Here is a 14,409-nt window from a genome sequence, read left to right on the forward strand (position 1 = left end):
CTTTTGTTCGCACTACTATTTTATTAACAATCCCAAAACAATAGGAGCACTACTCAAGCCTGGTATGCTGCTAATAGACCCTCTGTCCCCCAATGTGGCTGAGTTCACATACTGGCTGGACTGCTTCCAGGCCTACCTGAATGCAACCAGAGACATCCTCCACATCAATGAACTCAGGGCATCCACACACGTTTCGAGGGTAGGAACAAAAGGGTATGCAGTCATCAGGGACTGCACTACATATGATGCTGCTATTGAGGTGTTGAAGGTTAGATACCTGAAGTTGCAAAACGAGGTCCTAGTGAGGCACCAACTCACTCTACGTTGCCAACAGCAAGGAGAGACCATCGATAACTACCTGCTGGATCTGTGGACACTTGCCAAGAAGTGCAGGTACGAAGCAGCTACAGGCTGCATTCATGAGGACGCTCTAGTCACGGGGTCTGCTTAAGGTACATGAGGCAGCAACTGCTAGAGTTGGGAAAGAAGGACCTGGCTAGCCATGTTAAACTGGCCGAATAGTTGGAACAGGCCAAGGTCGAGGACAGCCTCGAAGCCAGCGAGCTCACTCACCCAGGTGACTCCTTCTAAGGACCAGCTGCTCCTGCCTCCCCCACCCTAACGGCTGCTGCTTCCCATGCGAGGGGGTGCTTTTTCTGGGGCAAGAGCCTGCATACCCGATCTTGCTGCCCGTCTTCAGTCTGTTCCAGCTGTGGCAAGGAAGGACATTGAGCAAGGGTTTGCCATGTGAGGGGAAGTCTGCGGTCTGCACTGCTCCCAGATCCAATTCTAGTCCCAAGTCGTCTGCCCTGAATTCACCAAAGTCCACTTGCTGCGCTACATGCCGACAGAGGGTGGCAGTGAGAAAATGGCGCCATCTTGCCATGACCCAAATTCAAACTTGGCACCATCTTCAGAGGAGAAAGGAAGGTGGCCATCTTGCTGCACCACGAGGTCGACCCCATCTTATCTACACAAGTCAACCCTGGAAGGTGAGGACAACTCGAGTGAGGAGTATGGAGTCTGCAGGGTCCTAAACTCGATAGTCCTAGATCAGTACGGACCTCTCCAGCTCAGCCACTCCATAGTGACTGTGAAGGTAAATGGACATTCCACTAAATTCTTCATCGACACAGGCTCAACTGAAAGCTTCATAACTCACAGACTGTGGAAGGATACAACTTAAAGATATATCCTTCCTATTACCGCATATTCCTTGCGTCCCATTCTCATTCTACACGTATTTAACAACATTGTAAAGTACATCTGTCATTTGAAGGGGGGAATTTTGTAAATTTCGCCTATATATACTTGATGAATTGTGTGCTCTGGTGTTGTTGGGCCTGGACTTCCTGTGTCACCTTAAAAGCGTGACCTTGGAGTATTCTGGTCCCCTCCCCCCATAATGGTTTGGAACGGAGGGCCCCTAAAATCAGAATCCACATGCACCCTCTCTACACTGAATATCGACCCCCCCCCACCTCTCTTCCCGAATCTTCCTCAGACTGCAAACCTATTGCTACCAAGATTTCATAAAGTCTGAGACACAACGTCTGATTGACGAAGGTATCATCTAACCTAGCACCAGCCCATGGAGAGCACAAGTGATAGTGGTAAAAGGGGAAAACAAGTCCAGGCTAGTAATTGACTATAGCCAAACTATTAATCAGTACACACTCCTGGATGCATACCCCCTCCCTCAAATTTCAGACATGGTGAATGATATTGCGCAGTATCTGGTCTATTTGATCATCGACCTAAAAGCTGCTCATCACCAGTTGCCAATCCATTCAGAGGACCGTCCACATACGGCATTTGAGGCTAACGGTCATCTCTATCAATTCCAGAGGGTCCCTTTTGGTATCACTAATGGGTTTGTATCTTCCAGAGGCAGATGGCCAGAATGGTGGATGAGTATGGGTTGAAGGCTACCTTAATAATGTCACAATCTGTGACTACACCTTGGAAGACATGACACTAACCTCCAGAGTGTTCTCTAGGTGGTGAAAGGCTTAAACCTCACTTATAACTGACAAGTGGGTGTTCAAGACTAAACGTCTGGCTATCCTTAGCTACATGGTGAAGAATAGGATGCACCCCCTGTTAGAGGTCCCTGTTCCCAGGACCACAAAGGCTTTGAGGAGATGCCTGGGGTTTTTCTCATATTACGCTCAGTGCATCCCTCAATAAGCTGATAAGGTTCACCCTCTCTTAAAAGCCACTAATTTCCCCCTCTCAGCTGAAGCCCAAATGGCTTTTAACTACCTCTGGAATCACATTGCGAAAGCCACCGTCCATGCGGTGGAAGAGAATGTATCTTTTCAAGTGGAAAGCGCTTCGGATATAGCCCTGGCTGCTACCCTTAACCAGCTGGGCAGGCCAGTTGTATTTTTTTCTTGGACATTACAAGGCCACAGGCTCCGGAATCCATCGGTGGAAAAGAAGGCTCGAGCCATTGCAGAAGCCATGAGGCTCTGGAGACACTACCTGGCTCATAGAAAATTTACACTCCTCACTGACCAACGCTCAGTCGCATTCATGTTTAATAATGTCAAGAGGGGCAAAATCAAAAGTGACAAGTTTGCTCGGTGGAGGATTGAGCTCTTCACCTACAATTATGACATTGCCTATTGGCCAGGAGCTCTTAATTACCCTCCAGATGCCTTATCCAGCGGATGCTATGCCTCTGCACACACCGACCAACTGCGATATCTGCATAATGAGGTCTGCCATCCATGGGTTACCCGCATGGCCTACTTCATGGAAGATGTCAGGGAAATGACCAGATCTTGCCAAGTCTGTGCAAAGTGAAAGCCACACTTCTACCGCCCCGCAAAGGTGCACCTAATCAAGTCATCCAGGCCCTTCGAATGGCTCAGTGTCAATTTTCAGGGACCTCGTCCCTCCACAAACGGGAACACTTTCTTCCTCTCTATCATTGATGAGTACTCCCACTTCCCATTCACCATTCCATGTCCAGACAAGTCCACTTCATTAGTCATAAAGATTCCATTTTTGCCCTGTTTGAGTTTCTCAGCTATATTCATAGTGACCGGGACTCAGTCTTTATGAGTGACAAGCTACGTCAGTGCCTGTTGGGTAGGGGCATCGCATCCAGCAGGACTACAAGTTACAAATTCCAAGGGAACAGGCAGGTTGAACAGGAAAATCCCATGGTCTGGAAGGCTGTCAAACTGGCCCTGAAGTTAAAAGGCCTTCCAGACTCATACTGGCAGGAAGTCCTCCCTATGACACTCCATTTCATCTGTTCGCTACTATATACCATATATACCATGATCAGCACTACTCCTTACGAGCTCCTACTCAATTTCGAAAAAAAGTCGGCATCTGGAACTACACTCCCAACCTAGCTCATCACTCTTGGTCCAGTCCTTCTCAGGAAGCATGTGAGAAGCAAGACCAGCCCGCTGGTGGAAAGGGTGAAATTGCTCCACACCAATCCCACGTACGCCTATGTGGTGTTCTCAGATGGCAAGGACCTGTCAGGGGCACTTGCTGGAAGAGGGTCTGTTGCCTCAAGTGCCCTGCGAGCCATGGTGCTCATTCTCGCCAACCCCAGTCAGCGCCTCGAGAGGATCCGGTTCAGGAGGAAATTGCATCCCCTCTCCACCATTGAGCAGGAGACCCAGCCCATCTCACCTCCCTCACAAGGGGACCAGGAGACCCAAGGCCTCCAGGTGCTAAGGCAATCCACCAGACCCCCCCGGACCACTTAAATCTGTAAATAACTATATTTTTAAACTTTTATTCTGAACCCATGTTCTCGGTCTTCATTCACAAACCCTAAATTCTACAGGAAGAGGTGAATATAGTGAACTGGGATTCACTCGTAATGTGTTGTGCTGATGGCTGCCTCCACCCCTATCTGCTCACATATAACCCTAGTTTCCTGCCTAAACGCAGAACCCTTCCAAAGACTACTGTAAAACTTACCCATAGTTATAAGCTAATAAAAGCTTTTGTTCTCCAGCTGTGAGAGCTTTTATTTGCACTACACTGAGAAAAGGACAAAGTTTGAAAAGACATTCGGATGCCCAGGGAAAAGCTAAAGGAGAGCATGCACGGATTTGTGCAAGGGAAATTGAATCTCATGAACTTAATATAATTTTTAAAGAGATGATAAAGAGTAGATGAGGCTAAGGCCATTGATATATTTTATGTAGATTTATTACAACATTTAATAAGGACCCACATGGTAGTTTAGTATGGAAGGTTAGGGCAAATGGGATGGGAAGCAAGCAAGCCAATTGGATAAAAAGCATTGGCTTAGTGACAGGAGTCAGCAAGTGATCGTAGAAGATTATTTTTTTTTTAAATTGAGGACTGTGACCTGGAAAATTGCCTCAGGAGTTTGTACTAGGACCCTTGCATTTTGTAATATCAAGTTTATTATCATTTTTTAAAAATAAAACATCAATTATATTTAACTCCTCAGAAGTTAAAGAGATTCAATTTGATTTCTTCAGATTTATGTTTTTGATGTTCTAAAGATTTAGGCATGTTTATAAATTTGACTTGGTTTTGTGATAAAGTTAATGTTTTCTGGAAACGACTTAAGGAATTTTTAGAGGTGTTAAAGATTCAAATAACTATCGATCTTGCATTGTTTTCATTCGGTAATGTTAAAAAGTTGAGTTTAGTTTTGAGGTTGACTAAGTATCAGATTGAGTTTTTAAGATTAGCAATGGCTGTAGCACGGAAACGTAGAGCCATTACTTGGAAAGATTAGATTGACTTAGGATTACAGAGATGGCTTGGTCATGTCTTCTTTGGCTTGGCTTCGCGGACAAAGATTTATGGAGGGGGTAAATGTCCACGTCAGCTGCAGGCTCGTTTGTGGCTGACAAGTCCGATGCGGGACAGGCAGACACGGTTGCAGAGGTTGCAGGGGAAAATTGGTTGGTTGGGATTGGGTGTTGGGTTTTTCCTCCTTTGTCTTTTGTCAGTGAGGTGGGTTCTGCGGTCTTCTTCAAAGGAGGTTGCTACCCGCCGAACTGTGAGGTGCCAAGATGTACGGTTTGAGGCGATATCAGCGGTGGTCAATGTGGCAGGCACCAAGAGATTTCTTTAGGCAGTCCTTGTAAATAACTTATAGTTGACAAGACAATTGTCTATTTTTCTAAAATGTGGAGCCCTTATTTGGATTATATGGGGTTAAAATGTTGAATTCCCTGGTGCCTGCTGTGATGGTGGGATTCGATCCATAGTAACTTGATGTATAATTTTGTTTAATGGTTTTAATCTCCATTTTTTTCCTACTTTGGGGTCTATAGGGGGAAGGAGGGTGGGGGGGGGGGAAGGGGGTATTTATATTGTAATTGAAAATTTTAAGTATTCAAAAAAGTTTATTGTCATCTCATTGTACAAGTACAACCTGACAAAACAGGGTACTCTGGCCCTTGGTACACAACTGAGACATGCAACCAGACATAACTCACATACAGACAAACAATACAAATATTTCATCAATACTTCATGAACAAAAGTCTCAGATAGTTAGTGTGAGCAGTTCCTTTGGTCATTCACTATTCCCACTGTCCATGGGAAGAAGCTGTTCCTCAGTCTGGTGGTGCTGACTGATACCCTGTATCTCTTTCCCAACAGGAGCAGCTGAAGGAGCCCTCAATGATTTTGCGCGCCCTCTCCAGACAACAATCCCAGTAGATCATGTCAATGGGATGGGAAAGAGAGGGAGGCTCCAGTGATCCTCTCTGGCACTCTTAAGGTCCTGTGGATTGACCTCAGATCCATTTCTCTGCAGCAACTGTATCACACTGTGATGCAGCCAGCTAGGACACTCTGGAGAGAACTCGTTTCTTTCTTTTTATAAATAAACAATACAAGAGGAGAACAGAAGACAGAATTGAATAATAAAAACAGAAACAGCCATATATTGCAATACATAATACAACATTATAACATACTGAACAATATTATCCCTTTATCCACAATTTGGAACATTCAAAAAAGAGAAAAATTGTTAAAATCCAATTCAACATACCAAAATAAACCAAAAAAAGGATAGAATTCCTATACCAGATTAGCATAATGGTGGCCTTTTGCCTTGCCCTCAACAGTCTTCTCAGGAAGTACAGTAGCTGTTGTGGCTTCCTGACCAGTGAGAAAATGTTAGGTGTCCATGATAGGTCACTAGTTAAATGCATTTCAAGAAACTTTGTGCTCTCCACTCTCTCTAATACAGAATTGTTGATGTGTAGTGGAGGGTGGTCGTTCCTTGTCCTGAAGTTCATGATCATCTTGTCCACATTGAGACTCAGTTTGTTACTCTCGCACCATTTCACAAGATTTTTTACCTCTTCTCTGTAGTGCGACTCATCATTGTTGGTGATGACGCCAACTACTGTTGTATCATCTACAAACTTGATGAGTGTTGGAACTGAATCTAGCAATGCAGTTATGGGTCAATAGCATGAACAGGAGCAGGCTGAGCACACAGCCCTGAGGTGTGCCATTGCTCCGTGTGATGGTACTCTACATTCTCCTATACCAACCCAAACAAACTAAGGTCTGTTTTAGGAAGTCCAGGATTCAGTTTCAGAGGGGTGTTGAGTCCTAGAAAGGACAGCTTCTCCACCAGCCTCTGGAGAATGATAGTTTTAAATGCTGAGCTGGTTGATGAACAGCTTCCTAGCATATAGGGCATTGTTCTCCAGGTGGGTCAGGACAGAGTGAAGTGACATCGTCTGCGGAAGTTTCATTTATAGGTGAACTGAAATGCGTCCATCTCCTCTGTGAAGTGTGCTTTGATGTGTTCCATCAACAGATGCTCAAAGCATTTCATAGTGGGGGCAGGTCAGTGCCAAAGGGCAGATGTCATTGAGCCCTGTTATTGTCACCCTCTTGGCTACCAGGATGACGGTGACTGTCTTGAACCCTGTGGGAACAATGGATTGCTGCAGTGAGGTGTTGGAAGATGTCCGTGGAGACCTCCATCAATTGGTTTGCACAGTCCTTCAATACCTGACCAGGTAGGTTGTCTGGTCCTGCAGCCTTGTGAGTTCACCTTGGATAGGGTTCTCCTCAGTCACAGCTATTTAGGGGACCTGTTCTTTAGTATCATCCTGTAGTTCTCATCAAACTGTGCACAGATGTTCAGTGTGCCCAGAATTGAAGCATCATTGTCCTTAACTCGCAAGGTTGACTTATGATCCATTACAGTCTTGATCCCTTGCAACATGCACCTCGTGTCACTGGTGTCCCACAGCTGTCATGGGATTTTCTGTGCTTACCCACCCCACACCCACTTTGCCCTCCGGATTACATGGTAGAGTTTAGCCCTAGTTGATCTTAGTGCTGTCCAACACCCTGTCCTGAAGGCAGCATCACAAGCTCTGAGAAGAGACCAGACTTTTGCATCCAATGATGGTTCCTGGTTAGCCTGGTTGTGAAGCAACCTCAGTGACATCTTCCATACACTTGCTTATGTAGCCAGTCACTGAGCTCACGTACTCCTCTACATTTACATGACCGTTGTTGGTGGCCACCTGAAACAAGTCCAATCCATGGCTTCAAAGCAGTCATGCAGTACTTCTGTGCCCCCCTTCCCATGTCCTTATCTCCCTCCAAACTGACCTAGTTAATATGCACAAATGATGTGGACAAGGATGTTTGTGCCAAGATGATCAAGTTTGCTGATGCCTCAAAAGTTTGTGCTACATTGGGCAGTGAAGGTTACCTAAATTTGCAATGTGATCTAGATCAAGTAAAGAACTGGGCTCAGGAATGACAAATGCAGTTCAACTCTGAGAAGTGTGAGATGCTTCATTTGGGCAAATTAAAACCAGGTAGGACTTATCCAAAGGAATAAAGATGAGCAATTTATGGTGGAGCTGCAAATGACATCAATACATAAATAAAACAATAAATAGAAACACCCAATGACCCTCCACATGGTGAATCTACCCACTGTTCAACAATTTTACCTATTCCTCCATCATCAATTCCTGGAAGATCAGTATCAAAATCATTACTAACAGAAACATAACTGGGTGCCACACAGGTAATCCTGGTATTTACAGTAGGTTAAAGCAGACCTCTTCAGCCTGGTCAAGCAACCTGCATAGGAGAAGGTCACTCCGATATAAAACCTACGATCCAAGGACCTCGCTACCACGTCCCAGCTTGCTTGGCCATGGCACACGAACCATGGGTGTAAAGGGTGCGGCCAGTACTACGCACACTGCACTCCACCAAAAAGCTCCTTTGCGCAGGCCCGAGGACAGGTCCACGTCCTCCCCCTCAAAAGATGCACACAAACTCAAGCTAGCATGCTGGAACATCAGAACCATGCTAGACAAGGCTGACAGCCACCGACCTGAACGTCAGTCTGCCCTCATTGCACATGAACTCCTCAGACTCGACATAGCCGCTCTCAGCGAAGTCCACCTTGCAGATGGAGGCAGCCTCCAAGAACACGGTGGGGGCTACACACTCTACTGGTCTGGCAAGCCTCAGGCTGAACGACACCTATCTGGTGTTGGCTTCATGGTCAAGAACTCCATTGCCTCCAAACTCTAAAACCTCCCGACAGGCCACTCTGACTGGATCATGTCCATGCGACTCCTCCTTCAAAACAAGTGATACATCACTCTCATCAGTGTCTATGCTCCAACCCTTCAGGCAGAACCAGCAGAAAAGGACAAGTTCTACACTGATCTGCGCAATCTCATCCAACGCACCCCTACAGCTGACAAGGTTGTCATCCTTGGCGACTTCAACATCCGCGTCAGCAAAGACTCAGAAACCTGGCCAGGAATCCTTGGCAAGCACGGCAAGTGCAATGACAACGGGCGCCTCCTGTTGGAACTCTGCGCAGAACAGCAGCTTGTCATTACTAACACCCTTTTCCAGCAGAGAGACAGCCTGAAGACTACTTGGATGCATCCCTGATCCAAACACTGGCACCTCCTGGACTATGTTCTGGTGTGAGGAAGAGACAAACGAGATGAGCTCCACACCAGGGTCATGCCCAGCGCGGAATACCATACTGACCACCGGCTTGTTCACTGCAAGCTCAACCTTCACTTCAAGCCAAAGTTCAAGAATAGTGGAGCCCCCAGAAAGAGGTTCAATGTTGGAAACTTGCAATCAGACGTAGTGAGAGGAAACTTGCAAGCAAACATCCAAGCAAAGCTCGAGGATGCAAACTGCCTCAGGGACACGTCTCCTGAAACCCTCTGGGATCAGCTGAAAACAGCCATACTGCAATCCACTGAAGAGGTACTGGGCTTCTCCTCCAGGAAAAACAAGGACTGGTTTGACGAAAACAACCAGGAAATCCAGGAGCTGCTGGCAAAGAAGCAACTTGCAAAGCCTTCCTGGCCAGAGAAAGAACGAGCCTTCCGTCTCGCATGCAACCATCTTCAGCGCAAACTCCGGGAGATTCAAAATGAGTGGTGGACCAGCCTCACCAAACGAACCCAGCTTAGCGCCGACATTGGCGACTTCAGGGGTTTTTATGAGACACTAAAGGCGTTGTACAGCCCCTCACCCCAAGTCCAAAGCCCTCTGTGCAGCTCAGATGGCGAAGTCCTCCTCAGCGACAAGATATCCATCCTCAATTGATGGTCAGAACACTTCCAATCCCTTTTCAGTGCCAACCGCTCAGTCCAAGAATCCACCCTGCTCCAGCTCCCTCAACAACCCTTGAGTCTAGAGCTGGATGAGGTCTTTACCTGGGAAGAGACATAAGGCAATTGAACAACTGAAAAATGGCAAAACAGCAGGTATGGATGGAATCCCACCCAGAGGTCTGGAAGGCTGGCGGCAAAGCTCTGCATACCAAATTGCAAGTTTTTCATGCTCTGCTGGGACCAAGGAAAGCTGCCTCAGGACCTTCGTGATGCCATCATCATCACCCTGTACAAAATCAAAGGCGAGAAATCAGACTGCTCAATCTACAGGGGAATCACGCTGCTCTCCAATGCAAGCAAAATCTTCGCTAGGATTCTCCTAAATAGAATACCTAGTGTCGCCGAAAATGTTCTCCCAGAATCACAGTGCGGCTTTCGCGCAAACAGAGGAACTACTGACATGGTCTTTGCCCTCAGACAGCTCCAAGAAAAGTGCAGAGAACAAAACAAAGGACTCTCCATCACCTTTGTTGACCTCACCAAAGCCTTTGACACCATTAGCAGGAAAGGGCTTTGGCAAATACTAGAGCGCCTCGGATCCCCCCTCCCCCCAAGTTCCTCAACATGGTTATCCAACTGCACGAAAACCAACAAGGTCGGGTCAGATACAGCAATGAGCTCTCCGAGCCCTTCTCCATTGATAACGGCGTGAAGCAAGGCTGCGTCCTCACACCAACCATCTTTACTATCTTCTTCAGCATGATGCTGAAACAAGCCATGAAAGACCTCAACAATGAAGACGCTGTTTACATCCGGTACCGCACGGATGGCAGTCTCTTCAATCTGAGGCGCCTGCAAGCTCACACCAAGACACACGAGCAACTTGTCCGTGAACTACTCTTTGCAGACGATGCCGCTTTAGTTGCCCATTCAGAGCCAGCTCTCCAGCGCATGACGTCCTGCTTTGCGGAAACTGCCAAAATGTTTGGCCTGGAAGTCAGCCTGAGGTCCTCCATCAGCCAGCCCCCCCACATCTCCATCGGGCACACAGAACTCAAAACGATCAACCAGTTTACCTACCTCGGCTGCACCATTTCATCTGATGCAAGGATCAACAACAGACTCGGCAAGTCAAATAGCGCCTTTGGAAGACTACACAAGAGTCTGGAAAAACAACCACCTGAAGAAACACACAAAGATCAGCGTGTACAGAGCCGTTGTCATATCCACGCTCCTGTTCAGATCCGAATAATGGGTCCTCTACCGGCATCACCTACGGCTCCTAGAACGCTTCCATCTGCACGGTCTCCGCTCCATCCTCAACATTCATTGGAATGACTTCATCACCAACATTGAAGTACTCGAGCTGGCAGAAGCTGACAGCATCGAATCCAACTGTGCTGGGTGGGTCACGTTCCAGAATGGAGGACCATCGCCTTCCCAAAATCGTGTTCTATGGTGAGCTCTCCACTGGCCACCGAGACAGAGGTGACCAAAGAAGAGGTTCAAGTACTGCTTAAAGAAATCTCTTGGTGCCTGCCACATTGACCACTGCCAGTGGGCTGATATCGCCTCCAACCATGCATCTTGGCGCCTCACAGTTCGGCGGGCAGCAACCTCCTTTGAAGAAGACCGCAGAGCTCACCTCACTGACAAAAGATGAAAAACCCAACACCCAACCCCAACCAACCAATTTTCTCTTGCAACCGCGCCTGCCTGTCCCCCATCGGACTTGCCAGTCACCAACGAGCCTGCAGCAGACGTGGACATACACCTCCATAAATCTTCGTCCGCGAAGCCAAGCCAAAGAAAGAAAGCAGGGTATTGTGAGACCAGTGATTTTGCTCCACCCACAATGTGCAATGCAATGCTGTCCACTTGCTATAATAATTGAGTTCCATCAGAACTTGAGCTCTAAAATGTCTTGGACAGTAAAAACATTCTTCTTCTGCATGCTTTCCTCTTCCTTAAATAGTACATCCTAAACTGGTTACCTCTTATATTCTGGAAAGATTAGAATAATCTATATGCATTTAATAATTACATAGGTCAAAATCAGTGATCTCATTTTCTCTCATTAAGGTAAAGGAAAGGAAGACGAAATATTCAGACAGTATTTAAATCATTTTCAAAATTCTAGTAGAAGGGCATCAGTCCAAAATGTTACAACTGTTTCTCTGTCAAATCACTATTTTCCTGTTGCACCTTGATCCATTAAGCATTTCCAGATTTATTCCTCTACTCTTTAGAAATAAGTTTTGAAATGGAGTGTTTATAAAATCAGACACTTCAGCCAAACTCATCCACGCCAACCTAACTAGTCCTCTTTGCCCGCATTCAGCCCACATCATTATACCTTTCTTATCCAAGTACCTATCAAAATGTCTTTTGAATGTTGTAATTGTCCCTGCTTCTGCCAGCTTGTTCTGCATACCAACTACCCTGTGTGAAGGAAGTCTTCCTCATGTCCCCTTTAAATCTTTTCCCTCTCACCTTAAATATATGGCCTCTAGCTTTAAATTCCACTATCCAGGGAGAAAGTCCTAGCCTATACATCCTTGCCTTATATATCAAGCTTATCAGCTCCATCAGTGTGCTCCTGAATCTTTTCTGCACCCTTTGAGCTTAATGATGCCTTTCCTGTACCTGGGTGCCAGAACTCACACTACCAATCCCGTCTCATCCACGTCCTGTACAGTTGTAACATAACATCCATACTCTTGCACTCAATGCCCTGACCAATGAAGGCAAACATGTCAAATACCTTGTGTACCTACATAGACAATTTCATGAAACTTTGTAGCTATACCCCCAAATCTTTGTTCGACAACACCCACCGGGGCCCTATCATTCATCACGTTGGTCCTGTCCTAATTTAACCTACTGAAGTGTAACAACTCATTCTTGCCAGAATTAAATTCCATCTGTATTCCATGGCCCACTCTCCCAGTTCACCTTGTTCCTGTTGTAATCCAAAATGATCTTCCTCACTGACCATTATATCAATTTTGATACCACTCAAACTTACTAACTATATTCTCTTATGTTGAATATAGATGACAAACAGTGGACACAGCACTGATCCCTCTGGCACATCACTGGTCACAAGCCTCCAGTTTAAATAACAATCCTCCACTATCACCCTGTTTCCAATCATCAAGCTAATTTTGTATCCAATTAGCCAGCTCACACTGGATCCCATGTGAACTGACCTTCCAGACCAGCCTACCATGCAGAAGGTTGTCAAAGGTCTTGCTAAAGTCCATATAGACAACATCTACTACCCTTCCTCAACAACCTTCTTAGTCACTAAAAAACTCAATCAAATTTATGAGACATTTTTTTCACTCATGGAGCCAATTGGACTATCTCTGCCTCACTAATGGTGATTCGTCTGCCCCAAGGCAAACAAACAGAAATTCTGTGTAACATTACATTTTGTTTTATGACAGGCCAATAAAAAAAATCTTGGATCTTCCCAAATGGGAAGTAGACCCTGTCCCTCAGAATCCTCTCCCGTGACTAAGCCAAGACCGACTTCAATGAGGGGCGGGGGACGGGACATCATTTGTGCAAGTCCACCAACATTAAAGATCCTGGGGGCTCTCTTTAAGTCACAGACCAACACAAACAATTAATGGAATAGCAAAGGAACTTGCAAACAGAAGGCTGTTGTGTGGTTGCCTGCTCACTGACACGGAGGACGCGTGTCAAACGGCTTTCAGCGGATCAGATTCCAAGTCATTGCCATTCCAATGAAGATAATACCTACAACTGACGAGGAGAAGAAAATTCTACTTCTACACCGTTTCAAATGTTCTTCTAGAGTGCGTTACTGGCCCAAATGAAACTGTAAACGGAGGATTAAGGTAACAACATTGGGATTACAGCAAGGAGCCAACTCGGGAGCGCAAGCCCCGCAGCCGTGCAAGGCTGAGCTCCCCTTAAAGCCCTGCGGGCCGGTATTCCCACAGACCGGCCGAATTCCTCCAGGATTTTCCTTGAAAGCCCAAGCCACACTCGCCCGCCGCCGCTCCAGAGGTGCGAGGTCCGCCGCTTGTTGGCATTTCACCCTTACCTCATGTTCGGCATTTTCCAGGCCGTCCTTTGTGCCACTTTTCCCGCTTTTAGTCGGTTCCTGTGAAAGATTCAGAAAGGAACCCAATGAACCCGGAGTTCAGGGACGACGAGGCCGAGCAATCACACCGCGGCCGACGGATCAGGTTACCGGCCCTTGACCCCCCCCCCTCCACCCCCCCAGATTCCACCACACATCCCGCAGCCCCTCCGGGAGCCTGTCACATCCACATCCAGCGGCCCAGGCTGAGGCCCGTCGGCACAGCGTCCCGGGGCGGGAGGGCGCAGCCGCCGCCACCCCAGCCCGTCCCTCGCTGTCCAGCCAAAGCCACGGTCAAACGGACTCCGCTCCTCCGCCCCAAGTGCCGTCCGTCCGACCCCCAACTCCCACTCGCCTCTCCTAACCTTCTCCTTCTTGGTTTTATTCGGCATCTCGAGCGGGGACCGCCGCCACCTCGCGCTCGATCGGAAGCCGTAGCTTCCGACTCCCGGCCGTTCGCACGGCGGCGCCAGCTCGTGACCCATTGGCTGCTCCACTGCACGTGATCCAACGCCACGCCCCCCCCACCCCCGATCTGGAGCCGGGTTCCCTCATTCGGTGCAGTTTCTGTTTTAAGAAAGTATGTGAGCTTGTTTCTTTAAATAACAAAACCCAACTGCACCGTGTTGCCGAAATCACGGAAAATCCGTTCGTTTCCGAAAATCCAATCAAATGAAA

General features: G+C 47.0%; 1 protein-coding gene across 4 annotated transcripts in view; it reads right to left on the minus strand.

Annotated features, from left to right (window-relative positions):
* Window positions 1-14,215, minus strand: part of ppp2r5ca (protein phosphatase 2, regulatory subunit B', gamma a) — a 164,052-nt gene extending 149,837 nt beyond the window's left edge. For 3 of the 4 annotated variants that reach the window (XM_069916426.1, XM_069916425.1, XM_069916427.1), the window contains exons 1-2: window positions 14,097-14,214; window positions 13,693-13,752 (exon numbers count right to left, since the gene is read on the minus strand). In XM_069916426.1, coding sequence (XP_069772527.1) covers window positions 13,693-13,752; window positions 14,097-14,123 — 87 coding nt within the window. In that variant the 5' untranslated portion in view covers window positions 14,124-14,214. Of the gene's footprint in view, window positions 1-13,692; window positions 13,753-14,096 lie in introns of all 4 variants that reach the window. The other variant, XM_069916428.1, reaches the window with a different exon arrangement.
* Between the last annotated feature and the right edge of the window lie 194 nt (window positions 14,216-14,409).

Source organism: Narcine bancroftii, chromosome 2 (assembly GCF_036971445.1).
Source record: "Narcine bancroftii isolate sNarBan1 chromosome 2, sNarBan1.hap1, whole genome shotgun sequence".
Classification (NCBI taxonomy): Eukaryota; Metazoa; Chordata; class Chondrichthyes; order Torpediniformes; family Narcinidae; genus Narcine; species Narcine bancroftii.